This window comes from Castanea sativa, chromosome 10, assembly GCF_040712315.1.
Source record: "Castanea sativa cultivar Marrone di Chiusa Pesio chromosome 10, ASM4071231v1".
NCBI classification, from domain to species: domain Eukaryota; kingdom Viridiplantae; phylum Streptophyta; class Magnoliopsida; order Fagales; family Fagaceae; genus Castanea; species Castanea sativa.
In genome coordinates, this window is record NC_134022.1 from 39,249,467 (window position 1) to 39,269,377 (window position 19,911).

Here is a 19,911-nt window from a genome sequence, read left to right on the forward strand (position 1 = left end):
AAGTACAACGGGTGCACAATATGCACAAAACACCCAAAAACACAATGCATCCCAAATATATTTAAAATATCAAACAACTTTTTTCAATCCTAAAGCGTACCATCAATCTAGATTGATATAAAAGTACAAACATTCAAAAATAAAAGTTTTATATAATGTAGAAGAAACCCCCTAGAGAGAAATAGCCTTAAAGCTTGATTGAGGCACCTTCTTGAAAATAGCCCATACAATATCAAGGTAGAGTGGTAACTGTTGTATGGCAAAAAAGACTACTGGCAGGCATGTCGCTGCATATACTGGAAAGGCCTTATCTTTTAGTTTATCTTTAAGCATAAAGAAATGTCCAGCACAAAAGGAACCCAACATCGATGTAATAGATACGAAGAGCGAAGTTAAGCCAAGTAAAAGTTTCTTCGGCAAGTCCCTACGGAAATCTTTATGTTCATACCGAGAAGTGAGGATGGCGAGAAACGAGAACAAGGCAGTGATGGAGAAGCACAAGGCAATGAGGGAGGAGATGGCAAAGACAGTGAGTTCCGGTTGGTTTTCAAGGTTTGGTTTCCCGCTTTTTTCATTGATGTTACCTGGGATAGTGGTCGACGCAGCAAAGGCAACAGTGGCAATAAGTGCAGCCACAACTGAGCAGGATTCAGAGGTTTTCTTTAGCCACTCGCCTCCTTGTTTGACTAAATCCTCATGTGTTTTGTTGAAGATTTCTTCTGGGGTCTTGTCCTTCTCATTGAGTTGATAACAAAAGTGTTGTGGCATGTTGTCTTTTACAAACTGCATGCATTAATATATATATATATATATATATATATATATATATATATATATATATATATATAGACTAATTAGGATTTGTTGTAAAATAGTTGTGCACTTTTGTTACATCCTTAAAAGTACTTTTTTTTGTCACGAAAGACTCTTTTTTCTTAAATAGAATTTGATAATTATTATTAATCACTAATAACCATTTATTATGATTGGGTTTGTATGTAAAACTATATATTCTTCCATTTTAAGAAAAGAAATTGTGACAAGATTCTAATAATGTGTAAATATAGAAAGTGATATATATATATATATATATATGACAAATTTTGTCACAATTTAAAATAGAATAATGCTAGAGATAAAAATATTTTTACAAACTGTTGATGTGATGAGTAGATATTAATAGATGAAAAGGTGATGTTAATAATGAGCCTAAATGAAAACTAATAAAAAACTGGTCACATCAACAGTTTGTAAAAATATTGTAATAAGTTAGTAGTTATAGTATTACTCTTTAAAATATGTCATGTGATTGTTTCACCAGACACAAAGACAATGAAACTAGAAGTTAACAAAAAGACCAATGACACTTATTTTTTAAGCTTCAGATACTAATAATGTTCATACCAAACTTTAAGAGATTAAAATGACTTCGAAAGCAAACTTAAGGATTACGACTTTACGATGTGCTATAATTGAATTGTGAGATTCCGTGAAAAGGTGGTCACGTTTTGCAATAAAATTCGAGGTTAAAGCAGCAGGTTTAATGATCATACCTGGTACCACTTAATTTCCCACTGCATTTGTAATGCGGCACCGGGAATTCGCCAAGGCTTCTTCTCTCCTATCTCTGCTGCCAAATGCAACGCGTTGTTTTTCTCCGTATCTACTTCATGAATTAGTTTACGCTTCACAAAATCACGCTTAAGCAGTAGCTGTAATACACGTGGTTGCCTGTTCTTCACAGCCCAAAGCACAATATTTTTACCTTTGCTCCGGTAATTAATGGCTAGTGGAAACACTGCGAGTATTTGCTCAACCATTTCCGTGATACCATTTCTTGCTGCTAGCAATACTGGTGTCTCTGTGTCTGTGTTTACCAGTTTAGATGTTTCCTCCTTTCCTGCCATTAACAGATCGATTGCATCAACAAATGTTAGCACGCTTCAAAAAAAAAAGAAAAAGAGATTTCACACGATCACTTATATAACTTAAATTAATTGAGTACAGATTTGATGTACCTTCACAATCCAAGTCCATACATAAATCCATATAAATACAGTATAGGAGAATAGTGAGTCACCTCTTCCACTCTTTTTCTCTTCTAAATCAATTCCGTTTCTCTTGTTTCCATTGTGTTGTCCAGTTTGGGAATCGGTGGTAGTGTCACTGTCTGTTGTAAGATGAAGAGATGACGGTGGTGGTCCCTTCCGGGTTTCCTGCTGGTTCATTATTTGCTTAGGGCCCACCTCTCTTGAGAAGTCGAAGTTAGCTTCCTTTGCATGATCGATAAGCAGTTTCATAATTTCGACAGAATGAACGTGCTTCTCTTTTTTCTTCTTTAGATCCTCTGATTATTATCACCATTAAATATAGAGAACTAATTATTACAGGGGTGTATAGAATGTGTGTACCACATCAACTGAAACCTTGTGTTCAAAAAACGATCTCATAATTTCAAAATTAAAAAGTAGCTCAAATTGTATTTTGATGTATATATATTACAACAAGAGGAACATATTAATTGAAATACGTATAATTACTACTAATTTAATTATAAAAAAAACTTATAAGTTTTTTTTTCTTTTTTTGATACATAAAAAAACTTATGAGTTGATCATGATAATAATGATCAATAGCATAATAATGGTCAATGTTGAGCTTTGTGGAGCCTAATTGTGTTTGATTCAGATTATGATCCAATTCGAAATAAATTTTTGGCTCATTTGTAGCCTATTGTGAATCCTGTGCCCAGGATAGAAAAACTGTTATTTTAGAGATTAGAGTTTTTTGTATTTTGTTTTGAGAGAGAAAATTATATTGTTGCATCTTGTATTTTCCTTGTGAATAGTGAAATACCTGCAATTCCGTGGACGTAGGCAAATTACCAAACCATGTAAATTTTGTCTTGTGTGATTGTTTTTCTTAGGCACATATTTTTTCTCTATTTTTTCATCTCATAGATCTGAAAATTTTGTGTATAACTGTATATTCTCTTTAATCAATATATCATTCAAATTTATTTCATTTCACCACCGCACACCCTTGGTGCGATGGTCACTATATAAGTATAAGTGCTTGTAGGGTGTAGGGGCAAAGGCGGAGTTTAAGTTTTTAGGAGGGAGCTTCACACATATATATACTTAAATTAAGTTAGAGTAAAATTTCTATCTTGTATTAAAAAAAAATTATTTCATTCAATCTATATCCATTAATTATTTGACCATTAAGAGTGTATTTGGATACCGCTTATTTTGTTGAAATTGAAAAATTATTGCTGAAAGTACTGTAGATAAAGGTAAAAGTTAGTTGAAATAGTACAGTAGGACCTATGAATAGTGCCAGAAAGTGCAGTGGAGTCCATGAATAGCAACAAAAATAAACTACATAGTGAAATAATTTTAATTTTTAATCCTAACCTAAATGCAAACTAAGGGTCTGTTTGAATACCGCTTATTGCTGAAAACTAAAAACTGAAAACACTACAGCAAAATAATTTTTAAATATGTAAATAGTGCCATGAGAACCAGTTTTAAAGTTTTTTTTGCTGAAAAAAGTACCTGCGGGTCCCATGAACAGTGCACGGAACCTACCATTTTTCAGCAAGCGCACACTAAAGGTCCGTTTGGATAGAACTTATTGCTGAAAACTGAAAACTGAAAACACTGTAGCAAAATAATTTTTAAATGTGTAAATAGTGCTGCGGGACCCACTTTTAATAAAAAATTGCTAAAAAAGTACATGTACAGTGCGTGCACAGTACGCGCACAGTGCACGCACAGTGCGCGCACTGCGCGCTTATCTCCTGCAGCAGCAAAAAAAAAAAAAAAACAAAACAAAACTTGGACGCAAAACGTGGACGCTGCATCCAAACGTCCTCTAAGTGTTTGTTTGGCTCTAACTTAAAAACTCAGTTTATTTTACTATTTATCTTTTTTTTTTACTATTCATGGCCCCACTGCATTTTTTGGTACTATTCATGAGTTTCACTGTATTATTTCAACTAACTTTTACCTTTATCTATAGTACTTTCAATAAAAAAGTTATCAATTTCAACAAAATAGTTATCAGTTTCAACAAAATAAGCGGATTCCAAATAAGTATACATTTTTAAGATTGACGGGCAATGGTCAATCGAAGGTTCGGTGGTCAATTGGGCTTATGTTTGTTGAGATTGGGCTAACATCTTTGGGTTAGGCAATGTGTGTATGTGTGGATTATATGGACCACCGCATGTGGTGATTGCAGTGTCTGTAGGATTATGGGTCCAATGTGTATAGGTTTGGATTTGTTGCTTGGCTACCATCTGTGGCAGCCGAGCCGGCTCAAATAACTTTAAATGGGTCTTTTTGTATTTAGAGCTACAAATGGTTCTAAACTATGCTAGTTTAAACTAATTAGAATTCTTTTTTTTTTAATAAAGAATCTCAACCCTTAACCATGCTCGTGTTTTAAATTATAATTTTCAATTTTAAATCACTTATTCTTACTTTCTCATATGCCTAATTTCTCTCTATTGGGAAAATGCTAAAATTATAACAAATTTTACTGAAAAATACTTAAAATTTTTGTGACAATAAATGTGATTGATAGCACATCAAGATATTAATAAATGAGAATTTGAATAAATGATGCTCAAGATACTACAGATTTTATGACAAGATGCTCACAAAGATATATTACTGTTTAAAGCAAAAAAAAAAGTAGTTAAAAAATGCATTTATTATGTTAAATATGTTTTCTACTATAGGCAAAAATCACGTAATTTTAATGCATTAAAACTACACCCTTGTATTCAAGAAATATTTAAAGTTAAAAGAGTGATGCAAAATTTTGAAACTTTAAGGGTAAAATCAAAATTACCCAAACTTTAAGAATATAATTTTTTATTTAGATTATATATATTTCGAGGGAGGTAAAAATAAGCTGAAAGTCTAATATAGTGGCACACGGCATACCATATCCAAGACGAAGAATAACCCAGCTTAATATTTTGTAAAAAAGATAGAAAATGTTAATGGCATAGCGTCTGATGAAAACTTGAAGTGGCTGAGCCTTACTCGAATCTTGGGATCCTGTACCAAACAATATTATTATTATTTATAAGAGATGAGGCTTCATTAAAGATAGAAAGAAAATCCTAAGTATTCACGGGCTGAAATAAAATTTATTGTTCAAGATTCTTGTAACTCAATGAATCTAGAAGTGTCGAGCCAAGTATCGATCTTTATTAAGTCTCAATAGATCAATAGACAATAATAATCGAGACACCTATTTCAATAGCTTTTCTTGAGCAATCTATTGAGAAGTTTCTTTTGTCTTCATAGTTTACCACTTGTTCATAATTGGACACATTTAAACTAAAGATTCAAATGCAAAAGAAGTGTGTTTTGACTCGTATTATGCCAATACATAAAAATATGATCCCAACATGATAGGCATGTAACATTTAATTCATTGGGACTCTCTACACTTGCATTTCAACTTTTGCAATGCACATTTGTTTAGCAATGCTCTTCTTTTGTAATATAATAGTTAGGAGAGACACTTGAACTCAAAATATCTTCGTTGTAAAACCTAAAAGATTAAGATGTATCAGTTAAATTACAAAGTTCTTAACAACATCAACAATATTAGAAAGCCAATAAAACATTAAACCAAAAAAATTAATAGACGAACAACACCAATTAAGAAAATTCAACCTAATTAATTTGGAATTAAAAAAAAAATCAACTCACTTGCACTTTTTATGCTATGCATTTCTCACCTTCTATTTCTGACTGGCCAGTAACATTAGATTTGCTAGGATTCTCTTCATCTGCATTTTGACCTTTGGAATGTACATTGGGATCCTTACTCGAATCTTGGGATCCTGGACCAAACAATATTATTATTATTTATAAGTAATGAGGCTTCATTAAAGATAGAAAGAAAATCCTAAGTATTCACGGGCTGAAATAAGATTTATTGTTCAAGATTTTTGTAGCTCAATGAATCTAGAAGTGTCGAGCCAAGTATCGATCTTTATTAAGTCTCGATAGATCAATAGACAATAATTATCGAGGCACCTATTTCAATAGCTTTTCTTGAGCAATCTATTGAGAAGTTTCTTTTGTCTTCATAGTTTACCACTTGTTCATAATTGGACACATTTAAACTAAGATTCAAATGCATAAGAAGTGTGTTTTGACTCGTATTATGCCAATACATAAAAATATGATCCCAACATGATAGGCATGTAACATTTAATTCATTGGGACTCTCTACACTTGCATTTCAACTTTTGCAATGCACATTTGTTTAGCAATGCTCTTCTTTTGATAATATAATAGTTAGGAGAGAAACTTGAACTCAAAATATCTTCGTTGTAAAACCTAAAAGATTAAGATGTGTTAGTTAAATTACAAAGCTCTTAACAACATCAACAATATTAGAAAGCCAATAAAACATTAAACCAAAAAAATTAATAGACGGACAACACCAATTAAGAATACCAAACCTAATTAATTTGGAATTAAAAAAAAATTAACTCACTTGCACTTTTTATGCTATGCATTTCTCACCTTTTAATTCTGACTGGCCAGTAACATTGGATTCGTTGGGATTCTCTTCATCTGCATTTTGACCTTTGGAATGTACATTGGTTCAGAAAAGATAAGTAACTCATCGGTTACAAAACTTTAGGGAAAAGGAGGAAAAAAAATCAACCCCGCTTTCCATTGGTTTTTGGTTTATGCCGTATATGTTGAAGTTCTTTTTTCTTTTTTGAGATCTTATATGTTGAAGTTCTAATCACTCTGTTTAATGCATTTTTTTATGTAGAACTGTCTACCCTACAAAATTTTAATGGGAGAGGTTTAAATATAGAACAACATTCAAAATCAAATTATATATATATATATATATATATATATATATCAAATTATATATATATATATATATATATATATATATATATATATATATGAGGTTTTGATTCTTATAGGAAATCTTTATAGGATAACGATATAGAATTCTGTGGGTTTTCTTTTAAATGTCAACCTTAAAATAAAATTTTTTTTTTTTTAAGTAAAAGGGGGAGGGCAGGGTCAAAAGTCTTTACCGCTTGATATTTAATATGTTTGTGTGGTTTGAAGGTTTAATTCCTAAACACAGCACTCCACACCCTTGGTACGCTAGTTATTCTACAAATATAAGTGCTTGTAGGGTGTAGAAAGTAAGAGCCGGGTTTCAAGTCTCTAAGAGGAAGTTTCACACACATATACACTTAAATTTAGGTTAGAGTAGAATTTCTATCTTGTATAAAGTAAATAAATAAATAAATAAGTCCTAAACACAATCTCTTCTAAGATTCATTTGAGCTGGTGAATTTGTACAAACCAAAATTAATTCATTATAATGTGCAAATTACAAGGTTTGATTAGTAGGGAAAATGTTAACAAATGTCCTAAAAGCATTGATTTAGAAATACCCTAAAAGCACCTACTAACAAAACCAATTAGTAAAACTACTTTTCATCTTACTTCAATAATAACAATAAGTAAGGATAATGGCAGATATATAAGTTTCAGCATTAGCAGTACTTGAAGGTTAGTAAAGCATTCAACCCAAAAATTTAATAAACGGACAAGAGGACCAACTAAATTTACATATATTAAATACCAAACCCAACAGATTTGGGATTTTTTAACAATTTCAATTTACTTGTACTTTTTATACTATGCATTTCTCACCCCCTTTTTTTTTAATTGACCAATAATATTCGATTTGCTAGGACTTTCCACATCTGCATTCCGACCTTTGCTATGCACATTTATTCTTTCAATCACTAGCGAAGGAAAGTAATTTGGTCACAGACTTTAAGGGGGGAAAAATATGTTTTCAGTTGGTTTTTGGGTTCTACTATGTAAGTGTGTATGTTTTTTATTATTTTATTTGATGCATTTTTGTAAATCTATCTGCTCTACAGTAAATATATATACATATATAAAGTACTAGTATTTAAAATCACAATATATATATATATATGAGATTTTATAGGAAATCTTCAAAGGAATTTAAACTCAACCAAAAAATAGGAGTTTTTAAAAGCTTATATATCAATCCTAGAAGAAGAAAAAAAATTAAAATTAAAGGCTTTTATGTATGAACAAAACTTAGGTACAGTAAGGATAGACTAAAAATATAATATAGTGGCATACCATAATGTCCAAGACTATGAACAACCTGTTTTAATGTCCTGTATACAAGATAAGGAATGTTAACACAAATTCTCCCAAAAGATGGATGCTCATGAGCTTCAGTTCGAACTTGGGTCCTTGCATGGTAGCTCCAGGAAATTTTTTCAGGATGGTCATTAAAAGTCTTAAATTAAATAATAAAATAAAACTTCAATATATTGACTTCACAAAAAAGAAGAAGAAGAAGTGCAAATACATAAAATTCAAGATTAAATCGATGCAATACTCCACTATTTCTTTTTTAGGGAAATTAATGATGGTCAAAAGGTTGAAAAAAAGCCTCTTTATAAATATACTATTTTTGTTTCTTCCTAATCATTAATATAAAAAGATGAGACATTTTCTTATAGCCTAAGAAGAACTAAAAGAAAATTATTCAAGTAAATACGACTTTGCTTAGAAGATGAATCTTGTAATATATGTGATTTCTTTATAAGAAATTTGTCCAAAGTGCTAGAAAAAGAATAAAGGATAAACTATAAATTCATTCAACTTAGGCATTCAACCATTTATAGTGTCCAAACTCGTATCCAGACATTATTTTAGTGAATATGCATATGTACAAAATTTATCACATAAATCCAACAAACTAAACTAAAGATTAAAGCAAGCATTAATAGACTAGCTATTTGAAAATGTGAGTTTAAAAAAAATGGTGATTTTAAAATATGCCTTCAGAGAACACAATTTAAAAAATCAAAACTAAAAATTTAATTTGGTCTTTTAGGCTAATTTGTTTGTTTGAGCAATTTTTAATGAGTGATACGTCCACAATATTTTAGCAATACTTTTACAACAAAGTCTAAATGACAAGTTGTTATTGGTTCTAATTTAATCCTACCACTGAAATTACTTTTTTGTCTGCCTGTAACAATAATATGAAAAAAGTTGTGAAAATATTGTGAACATAACATTTTTTTACAATTTTTTTGGTTCGACCTTCAATGGACCAAAATTTCGGAGAGGTCAAATTTTTATTTTGGGTGTTCAAGTTTTTTTTAGGATGGTCAAGTTTGTTTTCTAAGGTGGTTATCAACCCATATTAATTTTAATTTTAATTTTTTAAGGTATCTATATAAAAAATAAATAAATAAAAAATCAGGTCAGGGTGGTCAAGTGACCACTTACCACCCTGAGTAAGGCATGGCGCCACCCCTGACTTGGGAAACTATACAAACCAAAATTTGTTCATTTTAACTTGCAAATAATAAGGTTTAATTAATAAAACTACTTTGGGATCCGCTTATTTTGTTGAAACTGAAAACTTTTTGCTAAAAGTATTGTAGATAAAGGTAAAAGTTAGCTGAATTAGTATAGTAAGACTCATGAATAGTAGCAAAAATAAGCTGAATAGTAAAATAAGTTGACAAAAAATAATTTTTGCTAAACACACGCTAAAAGGTAATGGTTGACATAAGTTTTAGCATTGGCAGTAATTTGAAGACTAGTAAAGCATTCAGCCTAAAATTTTAGTATATGAACAGAACCAACTATGAATACTCATGTTACATCCCAAACCTAACTGATTTGGATTCTTTTTATAACAATTTAACTCAATTGCACTTTTTATATTTTGCATTTTTCACCTTTATTTTCTGATTGGCCCGTAGTATTTGATTTGCTGGGGCCCTCTACGTCTTCATTCCGGCCTTTGCAATGCTCTTTTATTGTTTTAATCATTGGAAAATGAAAGTAACTCGGTTACAGAACTTAAGGGAAGAGGAGGAAAAAAAAATCAACGCTATTTTCCGTTGGTTTTTGTCTAATGCAATATATTTTGAAGTTTTACTCATTATGTTTAATGCATTTTTGCAGTAAATGATTCTAAAAATATTCTTTCCCCTACATTCTTTAGTTGCTCTCATGTACTGTCACCGATTTTAATTAAAGTAAAGAAAAACGATCCATTTCATACCAGCTTGAGCTTTAGCCTTCAGCTTTCCATGGAACCAGATGCATGTTTGGTACCTCTTTGGCAAATTTTGATTATTTTTGTCTTCAGTTTTGGAAGAATCATTGATTTCTTCAATAACAGAACCATTCAATTTTTGAAGAGTAATTGGGTGCTCAAGCTCTTCTTTTTCTTGGCGCTTGAGCTCTTCAACATATATACCTTTCGCACAACAACAAAGGATAACAACAGGTGATGTTTGGATAATGGACATGTATATTATAAATATATAAATTTGGCTAAATTACAAATTTGCATTATCTAACTTTACTTAAAATTCAATTCAATCCTCCAAATTGTAATTTGATTCAATTTAGTCATTTCATCCACATCCGATTAGTTCTCATTATGTGTCCCAAAATGGTGTCATTTTGGTATTTTTAAATTTTAAAATTCAAAAAACTAATAAGAAATTGTTTTTATATAAAAATAATAATAATTTGGAAAGAAAGTCAAAGAACATATAAAAAAGAAACATTAAAAAAAAAAAAAAACCTTCACTCTCACACACTTTCTCTCTCTTCCCTCATTGATTTACCCCTCCCTTCATTCTCATAACTATACTATGCGGTAGAATGTGATTAACTATTTGTCACTTTCACATGAACTCACAAGTTTTTCTCCACCACTCATAAACAACCACATAGATAATCGTTTCAAAGTGTGGTAAATATTATGGTTCTAAAATTTTGAAACACCAAAGCTCATTGACTCCTTTTTTTCAACTTTCTATAACTGTCTACGGTACTTTCATGCCATGAGTTTTGACTTTTGACATGTATTTTTTAATTGTTATAAATATTTTATTATTATCGTTTGAATGTTTGAATTTTTAGAACAAAATTCCAAAAAAAAAAAAAAAGACTTCGATTTGTGACACTTAACAACAAGCCTCTAATGAGAGTTCATGGGAGGAGTAATTGAATAAAGTTAAAAATTAGAGGACTTGATGGAATGAAATTGAAATTACAAGACTTAATTGAATTTTAAACAAAGTTAAATAGTAAAATTTGTAACTTCTCCTATAAGTTTTTAACAAATTGGAAAAGTTAATTGTTATAAATATTTTATTATATTTGTTTGAAGGTTTGAATTTTTAGAACAAAATCCAAAGAAAAGAAAAATGACTTCGATTTGTGACACTTAACGACAATCCTCTAATGGAAGTTGATGGGAGGACTAATTGAATAAAGTTAAAAATTAAAGGACTTAATGGAATGAAATTGAAATTACAAGACTTAATTGAATTTTAAACAAAGTTAAATAGTGAAATTTGTAACTTCCCCTATAAGTATTTAACAAATTGGAAAAGTATGTGTAATGTAGGTACAACTTGAATCTCCACAATTAAAGAAAGTTTGTGATTTTCACCTAGATAATTGAGTAATACTTACAATGATAAATGATTTTCTTCCACCGTCCAAGGTGAAAACCGCTTCTGAAGACCGCGGGCTTACTTGCCAGTAGATGCAAAGGGGTGATTCCTTGCTCATTCACAAAATAAGCAAGCATAGGTTCCAGATCGAGTATCTCAAATGCCAAATCTGTCGGCCACAATAATTAAAATATGCTTCAATATTGTTTCGTTAAAAGCTCAATTTTACTAGTGTATTACAGTTTTCTTTTCTGAAATAAACATGTTTATTAACGATGTTAAATGTACATATATAACACGTGACAACCAATGTTACATATTTTGGAGTAAAATATACTTTTGGTCCTTATAGTTTGAGATGTTTTCATTTTAGTAATTTATGTTTCAAAATATTCATATTAGCCATTTAGCTCTCTTATTAGCTCTTTATGTTTCAAAATTTTCATTTTAGTCCTTTATGTTTTAAAATTTTAATTTTGACCATTCATTTTAGTCATTTATGTAAACGAAAAATTTTAAATGTAAAAAGTCAAAATAAATAATTGAAAAAACTGAATTTTTTTTTTTTTTTTTTGAGAATGTAAAAGAAAAAAACAAACAAACAAACTTTAAGGGTGAAAGGTGTACTTTAATCCATATTTTGCTTTAGTCATTAATTGGTATTTATTATAAGTTTCTACTTACTGACAAACAAAATGGACTTACCAAAACTACCCAAACCGAATTTTTCCAACTGTTTCTAGGTTTGGTTTAGTTTTGGTTTGGATTTTTTAAAACCATTTTTTCAATTCGGATTTAGATTCAGAAAATATTAATCTGAATTGAATCAAAATCAACCATTATGTACTAAATATTCATATATAGAAATATTTCCAAGATTGCACTTGTAGTTTCGTGGTAAGAAGCGTGTGTTTTTTAGTTTTTAGTTTTTGACTTTCAAAAGTTTACATGTCTATGTTAAATAAATCAACAAGAAAAGGAGTCAATTTTATACTAGAAGTAATACCGGTTTAATTAGATGAATTATATATTTCGATACCGATCAAATGTATTAATTGAAGGTTACTACTATTTCTCTATATATATATATATATATATATATATATATATAAAATAATTTTAATAAATGAATATTTCTTATACTAACAGTATTCACATTAGTCTCCTAAAATTTTTAACTAAACTAACTCAAAAAACTTCATTTTTACTAGTTTAGTTATCTATGTTTTTTATAATCATGCATCAACCTCAATATTATATCACTATTTCAATTAAATTATTTTTTTATTCACATTTTCAACCCCAAAATCCACTGCCACCTATCACAACCACACGGTGTTAGAGCATCAATATCATATGTTCTAAAAATATGTCATTTTAACTTATCAAAAATTCTATATTATTTTAACGCACCATCACATCTTTTATTTTTCAATTCTATATATTAAAATAATACATACAAATATTAATTAAAATAACATTAAAAAAACCTATAATTTAAAAAAATAGAAAATAAAAAACCCATTTCAACAACTCACCGTCACCCTCACCACAACCAGCCACTATTACAAACCCACCACCACCACCCAATACTACTTTTGGAAAAAATTCCCCAAAATTAACACAAAACTCTTTTAAAAAAATGAAGAGATAAATCAAACAAAACCAAGAATTGTGTCTCAGTGTAAATAACGACCCACAAAACCCACCAGAAAATCTAACGACCCCTAGGATAAATAAATTGTGTCAGACCCACCACAAACGTTGACCCACCAACAACCCACAACCCACAAACGACCCACAAAACCCATCGCCGCAACCCCTATTGCCGCCAGCAACTAGAAACCAACGCTGACCCACCTATCGCCGCCATAAACTCCATTTATATAACCCAAAAGCAAAGAGAAATAAGAGAAAAGAACTTGAAACGATAATGAGAAGATGAGAATGGAACCACCATTGTGATGAGTGGCTTTAGGCGAAGCAGAAATCGATGAGATCGACTGTGGGCAGAGATCGGCAACTTGTGAGAGAGGAAGAGAGAGAGAGACTGAGATAGGGAGAGAGAGAGGGGCTGAGAGAAATGTAGAGGCAAACGGGAGAGAGAGCCAGATTTGTGAGAGGAGAGAGAAAAAAATTGAATAAATAATTGAGAGGAGTGAGAAAAAGTCAAATAAAAAATTATTTTTTTGGTTTAGTATTTGTATCCGTACCATTCCAAATTTTTCCAAATTTGGAACCGTTAGAACATTCACATTAGGAATGGCATATGACATATGACAAAAAAATTTAGCATAAAAGCTCAAAACTCCCCACACATTCGGACTTGTAAAAATCAACTATTGCAAAAATATTTGCAATAATGCTAATATTTTATTCACTTACTTTATTAATTCCTCTCTCTCATCAAGTTTTTGTTTTTATTTGGGTTTTGAGATATATTATTTTATTGTGTAAAAATATTATTTTAAAGTGTTGTATTGTAAAATAAAAGTTGGGATGTTGAAAGAATTGTAAAATGGTATGCTATAATTGATAAAGTAGCTTTTTGGGATGGTAAAATAGGATTAGATATAATTCTGGAATGTGAATGCTCTAAGAAATGTTCACCTATGCCAAATCTTTTAGCATTTCTTCTATAAAAATAAATAAAATAAAAATAAAAATAAAAAATTTTTTAGCATTTAGAACATCAGATGGGAAAGGTTTTTTGGTATTTGGTATGCCAAATGCCAAATATTTGGTACTTGGCACACCTAATGCTAGTACTCTTAGTGTTGTTTGTAACATTGTATTCTATTGTACTAGATAAAAAAAAATAAGGTGAAAATATATTTTTGGTCCCTACATTTTTAGTCTAATATCATTTTGGTCCCTAAATTGATTTTGCGTCTTTCTCAGTCCCTAAAAACAAAAAATTATTTCCATTTTAGTCTCTGCTGTCAACTCACTAATAGAAAAGTTCTACGTGACAAATGGAGTGCACTGTTGGCACACTAAATGCTGACGTGACAAATAAAATAATAATAATAATAAATTTTATTTCGTATTCCATGTCAACATTCTAATTTTTCTTAAAAACCATGTCAAAAAACAAAAACAAAAAATTATAAACTTATGATTTTTTTAAAAATAAAATAAAATAATTAATTTAATTTCTTTTTCTTTTCATTATTTTTTTTTTGGAAAAACATGTTCTACCCTAGTATATGATTGTTCATGTTCTTGAAACCCAACAAATCAATAAAAAAAAGAAAATCAAAATAGTGAAATCAAAACAAAAGCCCCGATTTGAGATTAAACTAGGCAAAACTACACTATTGGTCCCTTAAGTTTATCCTATGAGCGCATTTAGTCCCTCAAGTTTCAAGTGAGCACTATTAGTTTCTAAAGTTTAAAAAATGAGTGATACTACTCATTCAACTAACTTCTGTTAAAAATATTGCTTATGTGGCTAATGGAGAAGTGACATGGCATTTATAATCTTACTGTGGGCACTTATAAACTGACGTGGCAACTTAAGTGTCCTATACCATATCAGCTATTTAATTATAAAGTTGCCATGTAATCTTTAATTGAATTTTATTTATTCTTATGCCAAAAAAAAAAAAAAAAAGATAGGATTGGCTTCACCCCTCACTCTCTCCTCCCCTATTTTCCCTTTCTTCGCTTCACTGTTTTCCAGTTTTCTAATCAAGTGGCCGGACCACCTCAAAGCCAACAATAATTTACTGGAAACTCTCTTAACAAAAATCCATATATGAGTTGAAGAGAAATGACTTTGAGGATACAAAGTCTTTTACGTAACTCTCTTTCTAATCGAAATAGATTGACCACAAATCCTCTCTTGTTATTGAGAGTAGTCTAGTGTTGGAAGCAAGAAACCAACAAATATTTTGAGATGAAAATGATTTTTTGTTTTCAGAGACTGAGATAGGCGCAAAATCAATTTAAAAATTAAAATAAGATTAGGCGCAAAATATAAGGACCAAAATATATTTTCACAAAAAAATATTAATAGTAAAATAATACTTTACTTCAATTCACATGACCATTTGTTGAAGTTGGAAAGGTAAAGATAGAGACAAGTCTTTTCATTTGTCATCTCAATTTGAATTAAGGTACCAAGCATTTAAATGGGGCCAAATAAAGTAATGGAGCAAAAAATGCAAAGGTAAAAATAAGAAGAAACAAAGAGAAGAAGAATGGGAAGAAGGAGAGGAGGCGAACCAAGAAGAATAAGAAGCAACAACAGTTAAAGCTTTAGCAATCTACAATAGCAACAATCAGCAATGTTGTGGTGACTGGTGAGAGAATAGTCACTAGATCTGATTTTTATGAAACTCTTCTCAGCCCTCCCTTTCTTAAAAATATAGAAAACATTCTCCTTTCTCAAAAATTTACAAAGGCTTTGAGATTGATGTTGATCAGTTCATGAGATAGAGAGTCAGAAGACGAGGGAGAGAACAGGAAGAGAGGAGAAAATGAGTCACAAGGAGAGCGGAGAAAAAAACAGAGAACAAAAAAATAATTTTAATAATAGCAAGAATAGTGTCTCGCAAGTTGTGGCGAACTCAATCAAAATGTTAAAATTTTTTGATAGTTTGTTGAGACTTGTGTGTGTGTGTGTGTGTGTGTTTTTTTTTTTTTTTGGGTAGGCTTTTAGCTATATTTTTAATCTCAGGCTAGTTTATTAAGACTGGTGTGAATGATTAAGCATAAGAAAAATGCTAAAACAATTACTACAAATTTTCAAGCAGAAAAATTAATATGAAAATATATGTTATTGGTATCACTTCAATACGTATTAAGCGAATAATTGATGACATATCAGTTTATAAGACCTATATGATAAAATTTGTAATATCCCAATCATCTAAGGGCATGTTTGGTACTCTATAATTAGGAGTGACAAAATCCGATATGATGCACGAATCCAACACAACTAACCTGTTTATAAACAGGTCGTGAGTTGAAGCTAAACGGGTTCGGGTTATATTTGTGTTGACACGGCTAACTCGTTTAATAAACGAGTCGTATTCATGTTCAACATGAAAACCCGTCAGACCTGTTTGACATGTTTAGCTCATAAAGTTATTAGTTATTTTGATATTATTGCTTAATTTATGGTTGTTATATGTTTATTACTATATTTATGATTGTAATTATATTTTAATTTTAAATATATGAGAATTGATAAAAATTATATAGGTTAGGTATGACCTATTAATCAAATAGATTATTAAACGGGTCATTTATATTGACCTTTACATAACCTGCTAATTAAACGAGTTAAACGTATCGAGTTGGGTTGACCTTTTTAATATACAGGTCGTGTTCGAGTTTAGGATCCCTGACACATTTACTAAACAAGTCGAGTTCGGGTCAACCCATATAGCCGAATACTTATAGCTCGACTCGACACGAACCCGACTCGCGAATACGTATTACCACTCCTATCTATAATATAATAGTTATTCATTATAAATAACTATTAAGTTGTTTAGTTGAGTTTTTATTACAAGGATGAGTTATCCTTTAAGAATAACTATAGTTTTAAAATGAAGAATAATTATTTATAACCAGAATGATAATGATTGTAAAGTTATTTCTTAACTCACATAATAATCCAAAGCAAAACAACAACACCTCTTATGGAATATAGATATACATATACATATAAATATATATATATATATTTTTTTTTTTTTTTTTTTGTAATCATAAACAAATACTTTGTAACCAAACAAGCATTATAATTTGTTAATAACTTCTAGTACTTGTAGCAAATTCTTTTCAACTTTGGATAAATAGAAGTTCAATAGCTTATAACTTTTTATTTTCTTCTCAAAAAAAGAAAAAAGAAAAAGCTTATACCTATTTAAAATAAATTTCTCCTAATATCGAACAGTTATTCATAATTTATTTAGTAGGTGAGGCGGAAAAAAGTTAAAGAAAAAATGCTCACCAAAATACTCCCACCTAATGGCACAGTGAAGGATAGTCTCACCATCAGTCCTCAAGTAGGCGGGATCGATTGATTCGGGGTCAGTGTTGGAAAACTTGGAATTGCCCAGGAGAATGTTTAAGTGGAAGTAGAGGAAGATCTTTTTGTGTCCATGAAAAGCGGCTAAGAAGAGAGGGCTCTCACCGCGAATGTTATGCATACCCAGTACTGATTGAAAGCTATTAAATGAACGAATTAGGAGGATGCATATCGAGATTCTCTGCGCTGTTGCTGCCACATGCAAAGGGGTATTCCCTTCATTGTTTTTTATCCATACAGTGGACTCCAAAATGTCGCTAATTTCTTCTTCCACTTTTTTATCATAGACGTTATTATCATCATTCCTCTTTTTTTGGAGATATTTGAGAGAGTCCTCATATTCAGCCTTATCTTTAATTTTTTCAACTTCTTCATCATACCAGTCTTCAATTTTTTTAAACTCTGTAGCATACCGGTCATTAATTTTTTTAACTTCTTCATCATAACAGTCTTTAATTACACGTACAAGTTGTTGAGCCTCTTTGTCTGGCGCAATGGAGACAGCTACATGCAATGCCGTGTCCCCTGACGTGTTGATCTTGGCGGACATGGCTTTGATCTTGTGTTCCTCATACATCTTAACAACCTTCTTCCATTGACCTGTCATGGTATTCCTGTACAATTCGACGGCGAGTGAATCATCTTCTTTGTTTATATCATCCATTTTCTTTCTGTCAACGTTAATTTCACACCTGATCATGCGGTAGATTGACAGTGACAGTGGTAACCGGTAAGTAAAGTAATGATAACGTTGGAACTAAGTGAGATCTAATAAAAGTTTGCTTAATCAACTATTGAAAAAAATTATGTGAATTTTTTTTATATTGCTTTTTTTAAAAGTACTTCGTTCTTAATAATTTGTTGTATTTTTTACAACAAATTGTTTGCCATTGATAACAATTTTTTATTTTTTGGTCATTAATAAAATAGCAACATTTTACTATTTAAAATTTGTTATAAAAGTGTTTAAATCAGATCTTTTTTTTTTCTTGTTTTTTATTTGTTAAAAAAATATTATTTTACTTATTAACTAATATTTGAGTTAATTAATACTATTTCAACGGAAGTTAAATTTGAGGGACTTTTTTCTACTTGGCCTTAAGTAACTATATCAATTGCTTATAGTGTAAAGCTAGCATTATTGACCTGGGTTTAGCATTGCCACAATGCCACCAGATTTGAAAACAGTAGACAATTCTCACGGTTCAAATCACAGCTTAAGAAAAAAAAAACTTGGTAAGTACAGTACCTTATTATCGCTATGGCCATTGTTAAGAAAACCTCAAAAGAAGAACCAATAAATACAAAAGACTCAAAAAAAAAAAAAAAAAATCCTCTGCAAGATCCCTTTAAATAGAAAAACAAAAAGAAAAATGATATATATACAATATTTTTATAATATTTTTACAATAAATTTTAAGTGACAAATTATTATTTGTTGTTATTATTAGAGCAAAAAAATAATCTTAATATTATATTCAAATTTAAAGTTAAAATACTGTATAAATGTGATAAACGTAAAAAAAAAAAAAATAAAAAACAGACAAACAAACAAACAATAACAACTAGTGTCCATACTGCAATAACTCAAAAGTTTGCCTCCACAAGTCGTCTGACACCAGTCACAGCTAATCCTCGTTGTCTTCTGTAGCCTCCAGTTGAAGACCGGTGATCGAATCTCTCCAAACCAGTGGGCAGTGGCGCTGGGATCTCTCTTTCTCTCCCTGTTTTGGTTTTTTGGCTGAGATCTCTCTTTTGTTTGTTGAAATTTGTCTATCTGTTTGGTAAGGTAGTATCAACTTTCTAGCTTATTAAACAACGCCTGCCACTCTGTGTACTAAAGTTACTACCCTACCATGTACCACAGAAATCAGTTTTTTATTGATATTTGTTATATTTATGTCATATCATTGTACTTTAAGTCAAAATTTTCACCACCTACATCATTGCCTTCTGTTGATATTTGTGTACCACAGCAGCTTTCGGCTTCGTCAATTTACATATATATATATATATATATATATATATATATATTTTATGTTTTAGTAATATTTTATGTTAGATTTAAATTTGATACCATTAGTCTGTTATTTGTTTACGACATTTGGTACCGGTGGCCCCCTTGCATAGAAACTTGAAATTAGCTAAGCAGGGGTTTTTTTTAATCTTACCAAAAACATCCTTTGATTTGGCCGGATCTAATCAACTAAAATTTCTATCTCCTCACAATTTTTTAACAAGACAAAAATTTACTTTTTGCAATCTCCCTCCATTTCTTGTTTCATCTTCCTTCTTCTATCGA

General features: G+C 30.5%; 1 protein-coding gene across 1 annotated transcript; it reads right to left on the reverse strand.

Moving 5' to 3' along the window:
- Window positions 1–56: 56 nt before the first annotated feature.
- LOC142612514 (uncharacterized) lies at window positions 57–19,356 on the reverse strand. The gene is made up of 10 exons (XM_075784599.1): window positions 19,188–19,356; window positions 17,532–18,301; window positions 11,583–11,732; window positions 10,153–10,350; window positions 6,561–6,623; window positions 5,765–5,869; window positions 4,956–5,072; window positions 2,081–2,347; window positions 1,554–1,900; window positions 57–783 (listed from the first exon to the last, which is right to left on the reverse strand). Exons 2-10 carry the CDS (start codon window positions 18,271–18,273, stop codon window positions 172–174), a joined length of 2,601 nt encoding a protein of 866 aa, XP_075640714.1. The 5' UTR covers window positions 18,274–18,301; window positions 19,188–19,356; the 3' UTR covers window positions 57–171.
- Between the last annotated feature and the right edge of the window lie 555 nt (window positions 19,357–19,911).

Excerpts from the sequence above, each read along its gene's own strand:
- LOC142612514 (XM_075784599.1), bottom strand. The coding sequence starts at position 18,273 with ATGGATGATATAAACAAAGAAGATGATTCACTCGCCGTCGAATTGTAC. Across the intron at positions 2,348-4,955 it reads TATTCTTCGTCTTGGATATG|AGGATCTAAAGAAGAAAAAA; the intron begins GTATGCCGTGTG and ends GATAATAATCAG. Across the intron at positions 1,901-2,080 it reads AGAGAAAAAGAGTGGAAGAG|GAAAGGAGGAAACATCTAAA; the intron begins GTGACTCACTAT and ends TGTTAATGGCAG.